The sequence below is a fragment of the Pseudorasbora parva genome, chromosome 25 (genome assembly GCF_024679245.1).
Source record: "Pseudorasbora parva isolate DD20220531a chromosome 25, ASM2467924v1, whole genome shotgun sequence".
Lineage (NCBI taxonomy): Eukaryota > Metazoa > Chordata > Actinopteri > Cypriniformes > Gobionidae > Pseudorasbora > Pseudorasbora parva.
In genome coordinates, this window is record NC_090196.1 from 34,594,441 (window position 1) to 34,613,795 (window position 19,355).

Here is a 19,355-nt window from a genome sequence, read left to right on the forward strand (position 1 = left end):
TGCTATTTTAAGGGCACATGCTTGACCATAATGTATAGCGTGCACAACGCGCAGACACTTTGCTCATGTAATCTACACAGATGCAACAGTTATTTTTGCAAATCATAAATTGTTACACTAAAAAAATATTAACACATGAGATGACGGAAATCATTGTGGTGTGCCACGAAGATGTGAAAAAATAGGCATAAATCTAGCTTACAAATTATTCAGGCTAATTGTAGTAATGAAGGATCAGACCTGTTTGCCTAATAGTGGCAAGACATAGATGTACATCTGACAAATCGGTTTGTCCGTCAAGAACCAGGAAAAAAAATCGACTGAAAAACTGAAAAAACTGTTTAGCCGCCGCTATTTTGGGTGTGTTTCTCCCATCCCCATACAACACAACTCTGTCTTTCACTGCTCTTCAAGAACATCAGTCTCCTCGGCTGTGAACCGCTCCTGGCGTGCGCCTGGTAAATACGCCATAATAATAGCGATCCATAATGGAACTTGCGCAGCTGCTTTTAAAGGGAATGTTGGATGACGCTCTGATTGGTTTATTCACGTTACGCCCAAACCACACCTATGAATAATGAAGCTACTTCAGACCAACCCATTTTAGATTTGCGCCGGGCGCAAGAGCCATTTATCCCGCCGGGAAAATAGCAACAGCGCCGAGACCCGCCCACAAAGTTACTTGCGCTTCGCGCTTTAAAACTTGCGTTTCAGATCGTTAAAATAGAGCCCGAGTCATTTGAACTATGCCTGTTGATCACGCCTCTTGTGCAGTAAAAAATACAGAGCAGACTCCCCAGACCAATGTTTAAGCTTAAAGCTACACTGTGTAACTTTTTTAGTTTATTCTTAGCTAAAATGACTTAGTTCTTTCAAAAATATATGTGCTCATTAATGTATATTTACTTCTTTCAAGTAATAAAGTATTCTGGTAAGTTTATAATATGCCGTTGAAAACACATACGGGTGAGGGGTTCGGATGCCGGTCGCCATGTTGCTCCTCCATCTTGAAAGTACAGTAGCCAAAGAGGGACATACCCGTAAATTCAAGCTTCGCCTTTCGCGTTTAACACTCGATGGCACCGTGTCGAATGTGAAGAGGGGGATTGCCATGTTAATCTTGGACTAAATCGGCCACCGTAGGAGTTAAACCGAAACCAGAATTGAGAGGAACAGAAACTAATATTCACTGGATGGTCATAAACCTTTACACCGCTAGATGGAGGAAAATATCACACAGTGGAGCTTTAAATTGAGCTTGGTCTGGTGATAGCCGTACACAATGTCATGCATTTCTGTACAAAATAAAATAAAATATTTAAATAAATATTATTGAAATAAACCCTATACATTCCCTATAAATAAATACTAAAACACCCCATTCAGCTCCAGTACGCTCCAGTCCATGACAAGAGGCATCCTTCACATTATGCTTTTGATCTACCGCCATCTAGACCAGGGGTTTTCAAACTTTTTGTGTGTGTGGACCACTATTTGTAATCAAAAAAATTTGCATACCACCTCATAACGCATAATAAAATATGTCTACACACAGTCCTGCCTGAATTAATCCACACCTCTAAATTGGCTTACTAGCACTAAAACTATAGCTAGTCATCACATCAGTCCAACAGGCTTGTTAAAGGAAAGTTTACTGCACACGACGGCTGCCACATATTTCATTTATTTATTTACTCAAGCGCCCTAATGCTAAATAGCTTTGGCAGTATTTTCTCTTCACCCTCCTTTTCTTTGTTTTTTTTATGATGAATCTGGCTCATAGATGCATCCGACTCACTGTCAGTCTCTTCATTTTTTTGTAACTTCTGCCTCTGCCTGTTTTCTCTTCAGAGAACCCGTTGCTATCCACCGATCCATAACGGCACTGAACGTGAACGTCACGGCCGAGCGCCACTAGGCTATTTTAGTAATCGCACAATAACTTGACAATTTAATACAATGTTATATCAATATAGGCCTACATATTCTTTTTACTTTTTCATGGGAATTTCCTGGTAAAAGGAAGGTAAAAAAATATTATTTTATTTTATTTTGCCTTTCCACGGACCACCTGCAGTACCCTCATGGACCACTAGTGGTCCGCGGACCACAGTTTGGGAACGACTGATCTAGACGACGATATTGTGTTCCCAGATGTAGACAAACAGGTCCAAACTATCCTAAACTATTTCCAAAAGCAATCAAGTTTTTAAATTAATCTACTAATGTTAATTAATGGCCAGCTGGTCTGGTCATGTCATTTTGTCATTTCATTTAATTTGAGTATTAAATACTAAATCTGAATTTTTTTTTCCTATTATGTTTGTATATGCCCATGTGAAATTTGAAATGTCTGTGTGAGGTGCACATGTACTTTCCTTACGGGGATAAAAACCAACAAACGAACTACCTATACTAACAGTAATGGTGTCGTGACGGAGGTTTGTTTGTGTCCTGCAGGGGCCGTCGGCTCTCTCCTGTGGACTCCAGCGATGGCCTCCAGGTCCCGGCCGGGAATCCTGCGGCGAGCCGTGTTCTCCGAGGAACAGAGACGAGAGCTGGAGAAAACCTTCCGCAAGCAGAAATACATCAGCAAAACCGACCGCAACCGACTGGCCACAGACCTCTGCCTTAAAGAGACACAGGTCAGACAAACACACTCTCTCCTTCAGATCGCATGAAGGACGACTGGAAAACTGAGGCTTTAAAGGGTTAGTTCAGCTGAAAATGAAATGTCTGTCATTAACTCCTCTCCCTAATGTCGCTCCACACCCGTAAGACCTCCGTTCATCTTCACACACAGTTTAAGATATTTTATATTTAGTCCGAGAGCGTATGCGAGTGTATGCACACTATACTGTCCATGTCCAGAAAGGGAATAAAAACATCATCACAGTAGTCCATATGAGACATCAGTGGGTTAATTAGAGTCTCTTGAAGCATCCAAAATACATTTGGGTCCAAAAATAACAAAAACTACGACTTTATTCAGCATTGGCTTCTCTTCCGCGTTTGTGTTCAATCCTCAAATAAAGATTCAAACGGTTATGAATCAGCGAATCGATTCATGATTCAGATCGCGTGTCAAACTGCTGAAATCACGAGACATTGGCGATCCGAATCATGAATCGATTCGCTGATTCATAACCGTTTGAATCTTTATTTGAGGATGGAAAACAAACTAAACTAAAATATCTTAAACTGTGTGTGAAGATGAACGGAGGTCTTACGGGTGTGGAGCGACATTAGGGAGAGGAGTTAATGACAGACATTTCATTTTGGCTGAACTAAGCCTTTAAGGAGGTTCCTGTTCTCCAGCACAAATACTTTGGTTCGGTTTACATTTTTAAAGGGGTGGTGTCATTTGATGTGACGTTTTTAACTTTAGTTAGTGTGTAATGTCGCTGCTTGAGCATCAACAGTTTCGATGCATCGATTAATCTAACGATGATTTTTTCCCCTGTCCGATTCGGTTACAATTCGATTTGATTATCGATTATCCCCATTAATTGCCTAATAGCAATTTATACATGTTGATTTAATTATCTGAATGAAAAAACTAATTCCTTAACATGGCAATATATGTTTATTGCTCTTAAAATTTCAAAGTAAGACTATACAAGAGCAATGCATTCAATAAAAACCTTGAAAACATAAAGTACACACAAACACACACACACACACACACACACACACACACACACACACACACACACACACACACACACACACACACACACACACACACACACAAACAAAAAACAAACGTTTGTTTTTGTGATTAAAATACATAAAATATTACCAAAACATGTTTTCCTGTGTGCAGAAATTTGTTTAAGTAGCCGTGACAAGAAAACGTGTGCGCGCGGATTAAGTAATGCTGCGTGCACCCCGCACGCCAACCCGCAAGCCTTGCACTTCTGAAAGTCTGAGGAGCCACTCGTGTTGCTGCCATAGATTTACATAATAAATAATATACTTAATTACATAATATACTTTATTATGTATATCTATGGTTGCTACTCTCCGGCGCCGCCATCTTTATTTTGAGTCTGACGAATCGACGCGCATATTTTGCGTCGACGTATTTTTTGCGTCGACGTCATCGATGTTTAAATGTTTAAATCCAGAGAAATTTTAACCAGGTGTATGTGCGTCGCCTATCAATGGCATCATAGCGGTGTGATTGTGTAGTAACCATGGCAACACTATCGCCGCTTTAATATCTGATGTGTTTTATGAGACACTGTTTGGATCATTGATGGACAGAAGCTAATGATTGTTCTCCAGCTCAACACAGTTAGTCTTATTGTTTAAATCTGCTGTTGTTGATTTACCGCACAGAGAGCAATGTTTTACCGCCTAATATGATCTCGCTCACTGCAGTGTGAACAAGAGGCTCATAGTAGCGCCGAGAGTAGCATTATCACATCACTTTTACACACTCAAATGTGTGATATGATAAAACAGTACTGCGTTCCCACACACACACGAGCTGAAGAAATGGAAGCGCTCGACTAACAGAATAAAAGCTCCGCCCACTCAAGGAGTCAAGCCACGCCTTTATTCTAAATAAGAGATCACTAGTGGCGAAAAATTACATACTGTGCCTTTAAGCTAAATGCGATCAATAAAGACTGTTATATTTACGTCAAGCCTGGGTTTTTCAGCTCACTGTATTTCGCTCTGTAAGTCAGTCCAGTGTGATGAATCCGGCTGATGTGTCCCGCAGGTGAAGATCTGGTTCCAGAACCGCAGGATGAAGTGGAGGAACTCCAGAGAGAAAGAGAGCGCGTTCCCACGGCCGCAAATGGAGCGACTGATGGTCTGGAGCCAATCAGAAGCAGCGGACTCGACACATGTGACACGAGCGACACACCCGTACACCAGACCAGAGCGCTGCAAAGATGGTTCATGACACACTCTTCTTATTGGAAAACGGACCTGTGGCAATGTTTTTGCAAACCACAAAATGCGTACCAATAGGTACATATCACGACAGTTTCAAAGTGAAATGTCCACTGGGTGGCGCTAAAAGCTTAGTTTTTTTCAACAGATGTGCGCGAATCTGGCATGTGTTGTTACGTTGGTTTTTTAACGTACACCAACACTAAACCCTAAACCGACTCGATAGTGTTAACAAAAGCAAATGTGACAAAAATAAGATAGTATCATGTCCTTTTAGCTTGTGTTTTAAACTCGTCTTTGAGCTCTTTAATCATGACTCGTTTCTCACGGGATTCGTTCCCGAGCAAGTACAAATCTGTACCAGAGGAGCTATCGAACAAGATTAATATGTCAGAAAAGCCGAACAAATGGAGCTGGTTAAAGGTGCACTATGTAGTATTTTTGCAGTAAAATATCCAAAATCCACTAGGCCGGTGTTATATATTTTGTTCAGTTGAGTACCTACAATATCCCAGATGTTTCCAACTATTTGTAAATTGTGAGAAAATTGCTATTTTAACCAATGACCGGGACGTGTCAGCATAGCGTTTGAGGGAGTCGCCTGTCAATCGCGTCATATCTGCGTTAGCCTCGGTTTTATTTGGCAGGAGCGCTTTACTCTTAGCAGTGTGATTAAGTGAACGCACGGAGTAACGTCACAACATCATTTTCAACACACTTAAATGTATCTAATATGATAAACAGAGCTGCTTTACCTCATAATCATGACCGGAAAAGCGGAAATAGTGTGCGCGCCCGGCGACTGTGTCCCGTCCCGTCATAATAAAAGTCCCGGTGTTCGCGAGCCGTGTGTGTGTTTAACAATCTCTCCAGCGGCCGTGCTCAGCTCCACAACACTCGCTCCTGCTCTGCTTCTCTACAGTAACATTAATAACCGCATGAATGAACGTGATTTCTGCCCGAGTCCTATTTTCCACCGGCTGTGAGGTGAAGACCACATGTCCCAAGATGCTGCGCTCACACCTGCCGTCATCAAACTACGCCTTTGTTACGAATAGGCGCCCTCTAGTGGACGGAAAGCTGCATAGTGCACCTTTAAGTGACGCAAACTCCAAAATGTATTTGCTTACAAATCATGAACTATAACAAACACGATAACAAATACTTGCTGTTGTACTGCCTCTAGTGGTCATTTCTGTTGGAAACTGCAGAGATATGCAGCTATTGGTACGTATTTTGTGGTTTGCAAAAACGTTGCCACTGGTACGATGAGACCAGGATGCACTTCTTCTCTTCAGAGACAGAGACTCTTGCTGCAAAACACGGAGAGCTGGAAAATACGGCTGTTTCGGCTAAACCTGGACATTTGTGATTTACTATGGAAGAGCCACGAGTCTCTGTAACACTTTACAATAAATGCTTTAACTAACAATGAGCAATACATCCGTTACAATATTTATTAATCTTTTGTTAATGTTAGTTGATAAAAATACAACTGTTAGTTCATGTCCATTTAAAAAAATGTTTTTGTCTTTTAGTATGAATAGGTTAGCCGTATTGTTGTCTTTAAGCTGGTGTGCTACAAAACAACGACAAAAGAGGACATAAGCATTCAAAACTTACATTCTCTCACTTCAGCCAATAAGGATCAGTGATTCTGATGACATCACTGAACTTCAGGTTCTCATCCAATCAAATGCTCTCTAGAACCGGAAGCCCCGCCCCCTCTAGGGCGCCAGACTAACATTTGAGAGCAGCGGCACCTGAAAAAAGTTTCTTTAATCATAAAATTACTTATATATAAGTCATACATAAGTCCAGTTGCTAATAATATTACATGTTTGTTTATTGGAAATGTAACAGTGAAGCGCTGAGCTTGAGTTCATATGCAGATAAAATTAACTTTTATTAACAACAGTAATGTGCAAAAACCTAAATGTAAATATTCCGCTCCTATTAAATGTGCCGTTGTTCTTCTATCGTCTCACACTGAACGGACCGACGGCTTCAGTGATTATTAAAGGAGCTCTTTACTTCTGTTCTGTGTAATAGAGTGCCGAAGTTCTGACGTCACTTTGTAGGCCAAAACGCGGAAGTGAGTTAGCATTTTAGCACTTCCGGTTCCCTCGGTCAAAAGCCTATGGGTTTTTTGAATTGGTTTTTGCTAAATCGCCTGAAATAAGGTCTGTGGTTAACAAAGCCTCTAGATATTTTCACGTTTTGATCTATGACATAACACACACTAGTTCTAACCTGCTTGAGATTTTTTCAAACTTTATTGTGTCTTAAAAACGGCAGTTGCTAACAAGTTGCTAAAAGGGACTACATCCTTTGGCCGGGACTTTAGACGTCATCGTGACAAACGGGAAATATCACCAGCCCGCGCTTCAGTCACTTTTGAATTCTGTAAGTAAATGTTTAATAAAAATACAAAACTAGCCCGCGTTTCAGCCTCACGTTCTTAGACGTTTACCTTTCAGTTGATATACATAGTTATATATTTAGTCCTTTCAAATAGTAGTGTTTCCAAATATTGTTATACACAGAAATCTGTGATATTAAGGTAAGCGATCACCAGTTCTTCATTTCTGTGGAGAGACTGTAGTGTTGTGTTTTGTCCTGAGATGGAAGCACAAGTCGTCGAATGAAAGCTGCGCTGTTCTACATGTCCAGATTTATAGTGCTTCTCTCCTCGATATATGATCAATCGTCTAAGAAAAAGGACATACGATTGTAAATTGATACGGCTAGCTTACGTCGTCAGTGCTTCTGAGGTGGTAAAAGCACTTTTTTTCTGGCGAATTAGCAAATGGTATGCAAACATACAATCAAACATAACACAGTGAAAGATTCTTCAAAAGATTCTTTAAAGTCTATTTGGGGCACGATGATCAGGCATAATAGCCTAATCTTAATCACAAAGACAATAATATTAAGCTTTATATAAAATAACAAAATAATAAATAAAACATAAACAAACGAGAAAACATCTCAGAGAGGCACACATAAACCCAATTAGTTTCTAACATTTTTGGAAAAAACGAATGGTCAATATTTCTCATGAAGAAGTGGAGGTGTTCATCCAGAGCGCAGATCATAATGAGCGAACGTGTTTTTTAAATAAAGTTTGAGGAAGCTTGATGATGACATAGATCCGCGACTGTGTGCTGTCGTCCGTTTATAGCCTACCGTTAGCATTTTATATCTGACGGCTTTATTTAGGCTTCAAACGGTATACATGTTGGATTCACTTGTAAAGATTATCTTGATAGACTAAACGTGTAAGGGTCATAACTCTTTGTTGAACGCAGATCTTATTTTTTGCAATTGTCCAAAAGTCTGTGGGGAAAATGCATCGGCTTTTAATCGAGGGAACCCATGCGCCGCTAACTTCCGGGTTGGCCTACAAAGTGACGTCATGACTTCGGCACTCTATTCAGTCACAATTTAAAGAAAAGCTTTTGTTTTCCATGAGACTGTGACTTCCTAATTTCCCGTATATTATGGAGTGGAAAAGTCAATAAGAGCTCCTCTGCCGCCATCTACTGGTTATAGTGGCCATTTTTAAAATAAAAGTGATTGTTTGCCACAAAGTGTTAGTTTTCCTACACCTTTAAACTTTTAGTTTTACAAATCATCACATTAAAAATAAATAATATTAAAATTGATAATATATTGGCGGGTTTAACACGATGACGGAGAGAGAAGCGATGGATCGATGTTGATCGCGCCTCTTGTGCTCTGCTTGGTTGAAGGACTATCGAATTGTGTACAGAGTCATTTGATCACGCCTCTTGTGCAGTAAAAAATACAGAGCAGACTCCCAGACCAATGTTCAATCCATAAATAAATAAGGCGTAGTGTCCGTGACGTCACCCATAGGAATCCGAGCCGCTCTGAAGCGTAAAGTAGAGGCGAGCTGGGCGTCGCCATCTTGTGAGCGAGTCATCGCGTGTCACTCCCGGATAACAGAAAATGGGCAAAGATGCGGGATGTGGGCGGAGCTTAGGTGACGCAATGACTATAGACGGCGGATAAATGGCGATCCACCTGTCACTCAGAGTAACCACGCCCTTAATTATGCAAAACTTTAAGGCTTTATGTAACGTAAACGAATGAGTTATAAAAAAAAACACCCTCCTCAGAGTCGTCACAAAGGGCAAAATTAGCCGTATAGACCAAAACCACAATTTGTCTCCGACTCTAAACGTGTTTTATTCTGCTGTAAAGTTGGGCATTTTAACATGAGACTCAATGAGATTCTGCTCCTTCTGGAGCCGCTCTAGTGGCCAGTCGAGGAATTGCAGTTTACATTACTTCCGTATCAGCTTCAAGAGAGATCGCGGGAGGAGCCGCTTGGTTCACACTTAAAAGACTGAGCTTGGTCTAGTGATAGCCAGACATGAGGAGCTCTTGAAATGTGAATTTCACTCTCTGAAGGTTGAGCAAACCCATGGAGGCGTGGCTTTAGAGACACTGACGGGAGGACGGGATCTAATGCTTTCAACGCTAGTCCGTCTGAAATCACCTACCCTAGCTTTAATGCTATTTAAAGGCCCAATCAAGTGCCTTGAAATGAGCAGAATCATTTAATGTGTTGATGTAATATCACTGAGACAGGAAGACAGGGCGGGGCATATCAAACAGCTCCTCCCCTTTTTTAAAACAGCCAATAGCGTCTCGTTGATTCCACAGCTCAGAGCCGTTGAGCTCAGTTTCCTCCTAATCTCCTCTAAACGCTTTAAAATACAGCATTATGTGCAGAATTCAAATGGATCTGATATTAACACAGATGATATATGGACATGTTTTAATATTTAGACCACTTCTGTTATTGTTTGCTATCAGGATGTGAAGAGAATAATGCATTAGTTAATGTTAAACTACGTGTAATAAATGTTTTTCATTGCAATGTTGTTTATGCTAACAAATAAAGCTTACTGTAAAAGGGTTACTGAAGCAAGTGATGGGTTTGAAATGATTGCATATGTTAATAACACAACAGCTCCTTATCTTCATTTGGTCATTATTATAAGATGCATCTGAACTGATCAGCCTACATAAGCTCAGGTAGGCCTACATCTAAATCCTGTATAAAGTGTAGGCTACATTGTAAATTAGATGAGAAACTTTACTCTTTAAATAAAATGGGTAATATGATCCACATTTTGGCATTCATTCCTGAATGCAAAATGATATTTTTCTGCACTAACAGGCATTGAAGTTTTACACACGTTCACAGAGCACCCCTGACGACCCATTCCAGCCACTAGAGGTCAGTGTTTTATAATAAAGGCCCTAATGTCACCGCTGGGCTTTACCAGAAGCACTCGCTTACGCTTTAGCCTGCTGGAAATTAGGAAAGGCTATTAACATGTGCTTGACACCATGGTACAGTAATGTCCCTCTGAGAATCCATGTAAAACCAGTGAATTTACCACAGTGTTGGCATTGTTTAGCACATTCGAGACCTCCTAGGAAGGTCGTGTTACGAGATGGGAAGCGGTCCCACATCAAACATACTATAGTCAGTTGCTAGCAATCCGTCTATATTCAACATCTGGTTGCATTTCTTCTTTGTAAGTGAGCATGATTTGAACGCGAATAACATCCATTAGTCCAGGAACTTCTTTTCAAAATGTTTATTAACAAAATTAGCTTGAAAAATCATGTTACACGGTCAAAAAACTCTATCGCTCCAATATTGCATCACACAAAAACTAACGTCCTTGCCGGAAATTACGTCATTGTCAATATGTAATATTAAATTACTTTTAATTATTATTTACTCATAATTATTTAACAATTGCTTAATGCAAACAATTATTAGTAGTATAAAACTACTGTAGTAAATATTATAGTGTTTTTGAACCATATAGTAAATATTCTACAGCAAATTATAGTATATTATAGAATTTACTACACTTTGTAAATGTATACTACAGCGTATTTTAGTATTAACTTTAGTAAGTTGTTAAAGTAGAGTAAATACTAAGGTATACTATGATTTACTGTAGTATCAGTATGGTTTCAAAAACTCTATAGTATTTAATAGAGCAAGTTGACTATAATATACTATAATTCATTGTATTTTTATGGTTTCAAACACACTATATTATTTACAAGAGTAATTTTACTATAGTATTTTTTCATGTTTATGACGTCACGTTGCGTTCGAGTCACTTTCAGAGCATGATGGCATAAATCTATTACTTCTCTTAGCGAAATTTCATATTCATAAACGTATATTTTCCAATCATAAGCAATTTTTCTAAGTTTTTAACGCTTTAGTATAGGGAACACACTATTAACTCTGACTTTTGCCTCAATAATCTCCTAATTTACTGCCTATTAATAGTTAGTAAGGTAGTTTTTGTAGCGTTTAACTTTAGGTATTGGGTCGGATTAAGGGATGTAGAATAAGCTCATGCAGAATAAGGCATTAATATGAGCTTTATAAGTGCTAATAAACAGATAATATCATAGGAATATGCATGATCATAAGACACTGTAACAGAGGTCCACCGGAGCCGAGGTTAAGAACCCAAGCGCAGTTTTATTTCATCAAAATCATAAACATAAAACAAAGACTTGGAAAACCAAACAAAAGACTTGACTAAACTGGAATAAACTTGACTTGAACAGACACTCACCGACAGTAGACTTACTCCTACAATAACTGATAGACTATGGCAAACATGAGCACAAGAGCTACTGACAAGACAAGGGACACCTGTGAACAATGATCAACCCATAAACCGATGACAACACGAGGCAGGAACACACGAGGGCATGGAGTCACATGACAACATGATAAACTCAAACATGAAACCAACACCAAAACACCCTGACAGCAACTAGTTAATAACTGAACCTTAAAATAAAGTGTTACCCAATGTTTTTCTCGTTGAATCTCTTCAAGCGCTTTCTCGAAGAACGCCAAAGCATTATCTTGTTCTTTTTTAAATCCCGCTTTACTTTAGTCTCTTCTTCTTGGCTTAACACGCTCTAATCACTTTAGATATTTTACCCGCTCTTTCTTTGCTTTTATACAGGTCTCTTTTCCTCTGGCTGTTGTTCCTGTTCTTATTCTCCATATTGGTGCAATCTTTCATCTTTCTCTTGAATATTTCTTACTCAAATGTATGTTTCTTTATCTGTAATACTTTATTGTTTGAATACATACATTTAAAGAAGCAACAAAGTAGCACGGTTTTTGAACTGTACTTCTAGAAAATGCAGAATAAAGACTGTGCATCAGGTGTGTTTATCATATTTTAATGTTTTTAATGAATGTATGAAGACTCTGTAAACTTTGTGCTATTAAATTCATGCGATTAGCTGATTTGGTTGTTTAGAGTAATGTGGTATTCAGACGTTTTTCACCGAAACTCGTATATTATTCCCTTGTAAATGAAGCGTAGTTGTACCACGGTGAAGTACTTTTTAAATATAAAGTCTAAATTATAATACGGAACATTTTGAGCTGAAATAACTAGATTTGGACATGTAAATCTGAAAGATCTCCTTGAGGAACATGAAATATGAATGTATTTATTATTTCCATGTGTTTGGTTGTGATGCAGCTAAACTCAAGGTCCTGTGGTTTGTGCTTGTCTGGTTCTATAATGCAAATGAGTCCAAGCTGAAGCTGTGCAGTTCTGAGTGTGTGAACACAATCGCATGAACTCAGCTGAATAAAGCGATCGGCAGCAGAAGCAGCATCAGTCGCTGAGCTCTGAGCAGGTGAGCAGAGATTACAGCACAGGTGCCGCTGGAGTTACTGCTACACATATTTGTTGCTTAGCTGTTGTTTTTTCACATTCAATCACACAAATAAGGGAAAACTGGGGCACTTTTCTTTCTGCGTTGTTATTTCTCGAGAGTCTGGAGTGGCTGCTGTCGTCTGGAAAAGCCTTCAGATTGTGTTTGAATGATTTTATCTTCCTGGTGGCACTTTAGAAAATGATGTGCTGTGAGGACGACAGTATTACTGTGTTTCATGAGCTTTAGTCCCATCAGCAGCAACATCAATAACTGATGGATCTCTGGGAGATCACACACAAACTCACACACACACACACACACACACACACACTCACGCACGCATGCACACACGCACGCACACACACACACACACACACACACACACACACACACACACACACACACACACACACACACACACACACACACACACACCCTAAACCTACCCATCACAGGAAACATTCTGCATTTTTACTTTCTCATAAAAACTCCTCCTGTGTGATTTATAAGCCTTTTGAAAAGTGGGGCCATGGGTAATGTCCTCATATTTCACCCTCTCCTGTAATACCTGTGTCATACCCATGGCATTACACACATTTGTGTCCTCATATGTCACACACACACACACACACACACACACAACACACAAAGCATGTTTTATTTCACCGTATGCCTCTCCCACCGACTTCTGTTGCCCTTAAATTGAGCCAATTAGTTAGTGGTAATTGCGGAGGAACCTGAGCCATCAGACACAACTGTGCTGGACATGTTTCATGTGAGATAGGAAATAAACACCTAGCAACAGGCCTTAACACCCTAGCAACAACCTAGCAACCAGTCACAACACCTAAGCATCACTTAGTAAAAGTTAGCAACTACTAAAAACACCTTTGCAACTACATAGCAACACCCTAGTAACCACCAATGCCCTAGCAACTGCTGAAGACACATTTACAACCATATAATAACACCCTATCAACACCCTAACAACCGTCCTAACCCTAACCTGACTAGTATCCCTTTGCAACCATATAGCACCAACACCATCAACCACCCAAACAGATTTGCAACTAGGCCTACATCAAAACACTACAGCACAGTACCACACATAACACAACCTCATAGCAACCACTTAAACACATTAGCAACCACATAACAACACCCTATCAACCGCACATAACACATTTGCAACAACATAGCAACACCTTAGCAACCTCTAAAAACACATTTGCGACTACATAGCAACACCCTAGTAACCACCAATGCCCTAGCAACTGCTGAAGACAGATTTACAACCATATAATAACACCCTATCAACACCCTAACAACCGTCCTAACCCTAACCTGACTAGTATCCCTTTGCAACCATATAGCACCAACACCATCAACCACCCAAACAGATTTGCAACTAGGCCTACATCAAAACACTACAGCACAGTACCACACATAACACAACCTCATAGCAACCACTTAAACACATTAGCAACCACATAACAACACCCTATCAACCGCACATAACACATTTGCAACAACATAGCAACACCTTAGCAACCTCTAAAAACACATTTGCGACTACATAGCAACACCCTAGTAACCACCAATGCCCTAGCAACTGCTGAAGACACATTTACAACCATATAATAACACCCTATCAACACCCTAACAACCGTCCTAACCCTAACCTGACTAGTATCCCTTTTGCAACCATATAGCACCAACACCATCAACCACCCAAACAGATTTGCAACTAGGCCTACATCAAAACACTACAGCACAGCAACACAGATAACACAACCTCATAGCAACCACTTAAACACATTAGCAACCACATAGCAACACCCTATCAACCGCACATAACACATTTGCAACAACATAGCAACACCTTAGCAACCTCTAAAAACACATTTGCGACTACATAGCAACAACGTAGCAACCACTTAAACCACTTTTGCAAAATGCTAACAATGCCCTAACAATCATTCTTTGCGTCCTATCCACCACACATAACACATTTGCAACCGCATAGCAAAACATTATCAACCACTCAAAACACACATTACATGTTTGCAACCTTATAGCAGCCCCCTGGCAACTTCCTAGCAACACCTTAGTGACCACGCAAATCACATTTGCAACCACATAGCAACACCTTAGCAACCACTCAAAACACATTTGTGACTACATAGCAACACCTCAGTGACCACTTAAAACACATATGCAACCACCAGTGTTGGGCAGTAGCGTCGCTACAAGTAGTGACACTACTAGCTTAACTACATTTTTCAGTAGCGTGGTGGTAGCGTCGCTGTTTTCTCAATCAAATAGCTTTTCAGTAGCGAAGCTCTTCTGTTGATCAAGTAGTGCGGTAGCGTCCACACAAGCTAACGTTACATTTTCCCAAGCATTTCTGAGGATCAAGCTCAAATTGGAAACACATCTGATAAGAACGCGGATATACTTCACTTTCTACGTTCCTTTCTGCCTCGCGCAGACGTGCAAAGATGCGCGCGAGCCTTTCAAAGTACTCATTTGGCAGTGAGCGCGTAAAGACCGGATAGGCGCGTGCACATTCGCACTATCTAGTTGACTTTTTTTTTCCCTAGCGCTCAATTCGCTGTTGCACGCGGATCGTCCGCGCGGTGACAAAAGAGAAACTGACAAAGTTTTAAAATCTATTGTGTCTCTTGAATAAACACCTCTTGTTAAAAGTATCGGGGTCCAGCCTGGGCACCTCTTGATATGAATGAATGAATGAAACTTGCTTCATGGGTGTGGGAGATAGATCACACACACACACACACACACACACACACACACACACACACACACACACACACACACACACACACACACACACACACACACGCTACATGTTTTTTTTTTTTTTTGCCATGTCGGTACTGTTTGGAGCAGGTCTTAATTATTTTGCTACTGTACTTTCTGGACTGGACTTTTTTTGTACAAGTTGAGTTGTAAATTAACTTACAGTTTGTCCTGCAAAAGAGCCCAAGTCTAAATCGAGCATAAATGCAAACACACAGTTGTGTATGCATATCATACACATACAGATGAACATATACACACACACACTCTCTACACCAGGGGCCTATTGCACAATACTAGGATAAGGGATTAATCTGGGATATTTTGGTTATCCCAGCTCAATATATATATATATATATATATATATATATATATATATATATATATATATATATATATATATATATATATATATATATACAGTTTGCCTTCAGGGTATGTTTACATGACAGCTGTGTACTAAATTTTGCATAAAAATGACAAGATCACCAAGATATCCCGGCTTAATCCCTTATCCTGGTTTTGTTAATATTATGGATCACATGTTTTTGTTGCCGAATTGATTTCAGACAGTTTTATGAATAACTTGTGTGTCTATATGCTTGACTTTTATTGATCACTGAGATAGCATTGATATGAATGAAGTTGGTTATATAAATAGATAAAATAAAAAAAAGTAGCTTAGATGTAGTAAACTACTATTTTCAAGTTGCTGTAGCTTAGCTTGCTACATTTCCCAGGGGGGTAGCTTCAGTGTAGTGAAGCTTAATTTAATGTAGAGTAACTGGTAGCTTAGCTCACTACATTTTCCAAGTAGCTTGCCCAACACTGGCAACCACATAGAAAAACCATATCAACCACACATAACACATTTGCAATCACATAGCGACACCCTAGCAACCAACTAACAATGCCTGAGCAACCAATCAAAACACATTTGCAACCAGATAGCAAGACCCTAGCTACCAACTAGCAATAACTGAGCAACCAATCAAAACACATTTGCAACCACATAGCAACACCCTAGCAACCAACTATCAATATCCGAGTCACCACTCAAAACACATTTGCAACGACATTGCAAACACCCTAGCAACCAACTAGCAATGCCTGAGCAACCACTCAAAACACATTTGCAACCACATAGCAACATCCTAGCACCAACTAGCAATAACTGAGCAACCACTCAAAACACATTTGCAACCACATAGCAGCACCCTAGCAACCACTTAAAAACATTTGGAAGCACACATAACACCATAGCAGCTGTTTAGGAATACCCATTTGTAATTCTTACAGTTACGTTTGACATAATTGAGATTAATATGTGATTGTTGACAGGTTTACCTTCTAAAGCGCAGTCTCTCCAGACAATTAGGCCTACATGACGGGCGACCAAACATGAAATCCTCGCAGTCCCCCCAGCAGAGCGGTTATGAGGCGGTCTTTTCAGATGGGCCTGTGTGATCCGCATCGGGCTGATATTAGGTCTGAGTCCGTGTTGAGCTTCCCTCGCCGCTGGAGCCCGAGCGGAGCTGTTCTGTCAGTCTTTATTGGCAGCCTGTAGGAAAACGGCCTGTTGTTGAGCCCTTAATTTTTTATTGTGGGATCTGCTGGGATTATTTGGGAACGTGAGCTGTGTTCCGCAGGCTTCATGATGGCTGCTGGGTCTCAGATAAGACCGACTGGCCTTTCGGCGCTGCCAGACGGGTCGTCAGGGCCGAGCACAGCTCCTCTGTTCAGCGCCGAACCGCAGCTTTACCGCTGATTAATGGGTCAGTTTCTGAGAGAGAGAGAGAGAGAGAGAGAGAGAGAGAGAGAGAGAGAGAGAGAGAGAGAGAGAGAGAGAGAGAGAGAGAGAGAGAGAGAGAGAGAGAGAGAGAGAGAGAGAGAGAGAGAGAGAGAGAGAGAGAGAGAGAGAGGAGAGAGAGAGAGAATTTTTTGAATTTTAATACACCTTTATTAAAACAATAACATGTTCACAAAAATACTAACTTACAAACTCAAAAAAAAACGAAATAATTAAATAAAATAAACCATTTTAAAATGCAAGCATTAAATCATCATTTTCATCTACTGTACAAAGGACCTCATTGATCCCCCAAATGCACATGAAACATTCCACACATTTAACCATTTTATAATAGGCATGTTCTATTCTAAGCCGAGCCGCTACCAAGCCTTTGAACATCTTCAACTCATCTAGAGAACCCTGCCCAGACAATTTATTCTTCCTGGATTTCCAAATAGCCAGTTTTGCTGTACCAGACAAAAAATTCAACAAAATCAATTGACCCTTTCTTTTTTCTGTATACTTTGGCCCATATATAAACGTTTCAAATGAGAAAGCCTCACCAATTCCAATAAACCATTGAGATAAAAATGAAAACAAAACATTTAACCGAGCACACTGCACAAATAAATGAAAAACCGTTTCAGTGTCTGTACAGAAGGGACAACCCACCCCTACAGAAGGATCAATGTGCATCACGTATCTGTTTGTGGCTATCGCCCCGTGTACAATCCTCCACTGAAGGTCGCCCGTTCTTTTATCAATTGGGCGTTTGTATAAGGACCGCCAGCATCCTCTAGGGGAAGAAACAGTTCCAAAAAATTCTGTCCATTTTGTTGAAGGAAGTCCATTCAAAAGATTTGCATTAGATGCCTTCACACAGGAGATATAAAGGGCTTTTCTCCCTACTTCCTCAAAAAGTCCAAGCTGAGGGGTTTTAAAAGACAAAAGACACTTCTCATCATCTTGCCATTCTCCCACCGCAATAGTTACATTAAGAGAAGGGAAAACATAGGGAGCCCCCTTTCTCCATTGATCGGTTGCTACGGAGTCGTTTATCAAAGTCTTATAATCCTCATGCAAGGATTTAAATATTTCAGTGGTAACATGTCTCAGCAGCCGTAGAGATCTTACCCCAGTCCTTTTACTCAATTCCTCTGAGCTTACAGTCAAAACATGTCCCAACTTTATGCATCCAGCAGCAGTTAAACATGCCCGCAGACTGGGACTTGACAGAGACCTTGAAGGTAGAAAGTCATTAAGAAAAAGTGGCTCTTCAAAAAGCCATAATCCAGCATTTGTATCCGATGAACGTGAAATGGTAAACACCTTCCATGCCTCCAGAACTGACTTGTAAAAAGATGTAAGATTCACACGATCATCATTCTGGAGCTCCATTAAGAACAAATGTTTGTCCAGCCCCATACTTTTAACCCGCCTTAGAAGAGCAGAAGCTGTCTTCATCCATGACACATCTGTGTGATACAGCAGTCTCTGAGCCGCTTGTAACCGGAAGGCCATGATTCTGGATCTGATGTCTATCAACCCTTGTCCTCCCTCTTGAACTGGAAGGTATAGAGCAGCAGCACGATATCCAGTGTTGTCCAGACCAAAAAAAAATCCACAAGTTTCCTTTGAATTGCCTCAATAAATCCAGTAGGTGGCTGTAGCACAGTTATTTTATGCCACAAAGTAGAGGCAACCAAATTATTGGTCACTAAAATCCTTCCCCTATACGATAACTGCGGTAGCAACCATTTCCATTTAGACAACTTGCTGCACACTTTCTCCACTATGCCCTCCCAATTTAACTTTTGAAACTCATTTGACCCCAAAAAAAACCCCCAACAATTTAAGTCCCTCTCTACCCCACTTAAGGCTCCCAGGTAACTTTGGGAGACACTCTAACGCCCCTTTACCAATCCAAAAAGCTTCACTTTTAGCCCAGTTTACCTTAGCTGATGAAGCTTTCTCATAAAGACAGAGTACCTCTGATAAAACCTTAACATCTTCAGCATGATTTACAAAAACTGAGACATCATCAGCATAAGCAGAGAGGGAAATC

General features: G+C 40.2%; 2 protein-coding genes across 2 annotated transcripts in view; one reads left to right on the top strand and one right to left on the bottom strand.

Moving 5' to 3' along the window:
• dbx2 (developing brain homeobox 2) overlaps nucleotides 1–7,291 on the top strand; it is a 20,170-nt gene extending 12,879 nt beyond the window's left edge. Inside the window, exons 3-4 of the mRNA XM_067436026.1 lie at nucleotides 2,461–2,645; nucleotides 4,733–7,291. Of these exons, the coding sequence (XP_067292127.1) occupies nucleotides 2,461–2,645; nucleotides 4,733–4,918 (371 nt within the window). The 3' untranslated portion in view covers nucleotides 4,919–7,291. The remainder of the gene's footprint in view (nucleotides 1–2,460; nucleotides 2,646–4,732) is intronic.
• Nucleotides 1–19,355, bottom strand: part of LOC137064601 (DNA-binding protein RFX7) — a 94,165-nt gene that overhangs the window by 70,655 nt on the left and 4,155 nt on the right. The gene's annotated exons all lie outside the window — the stretch shown is intronic.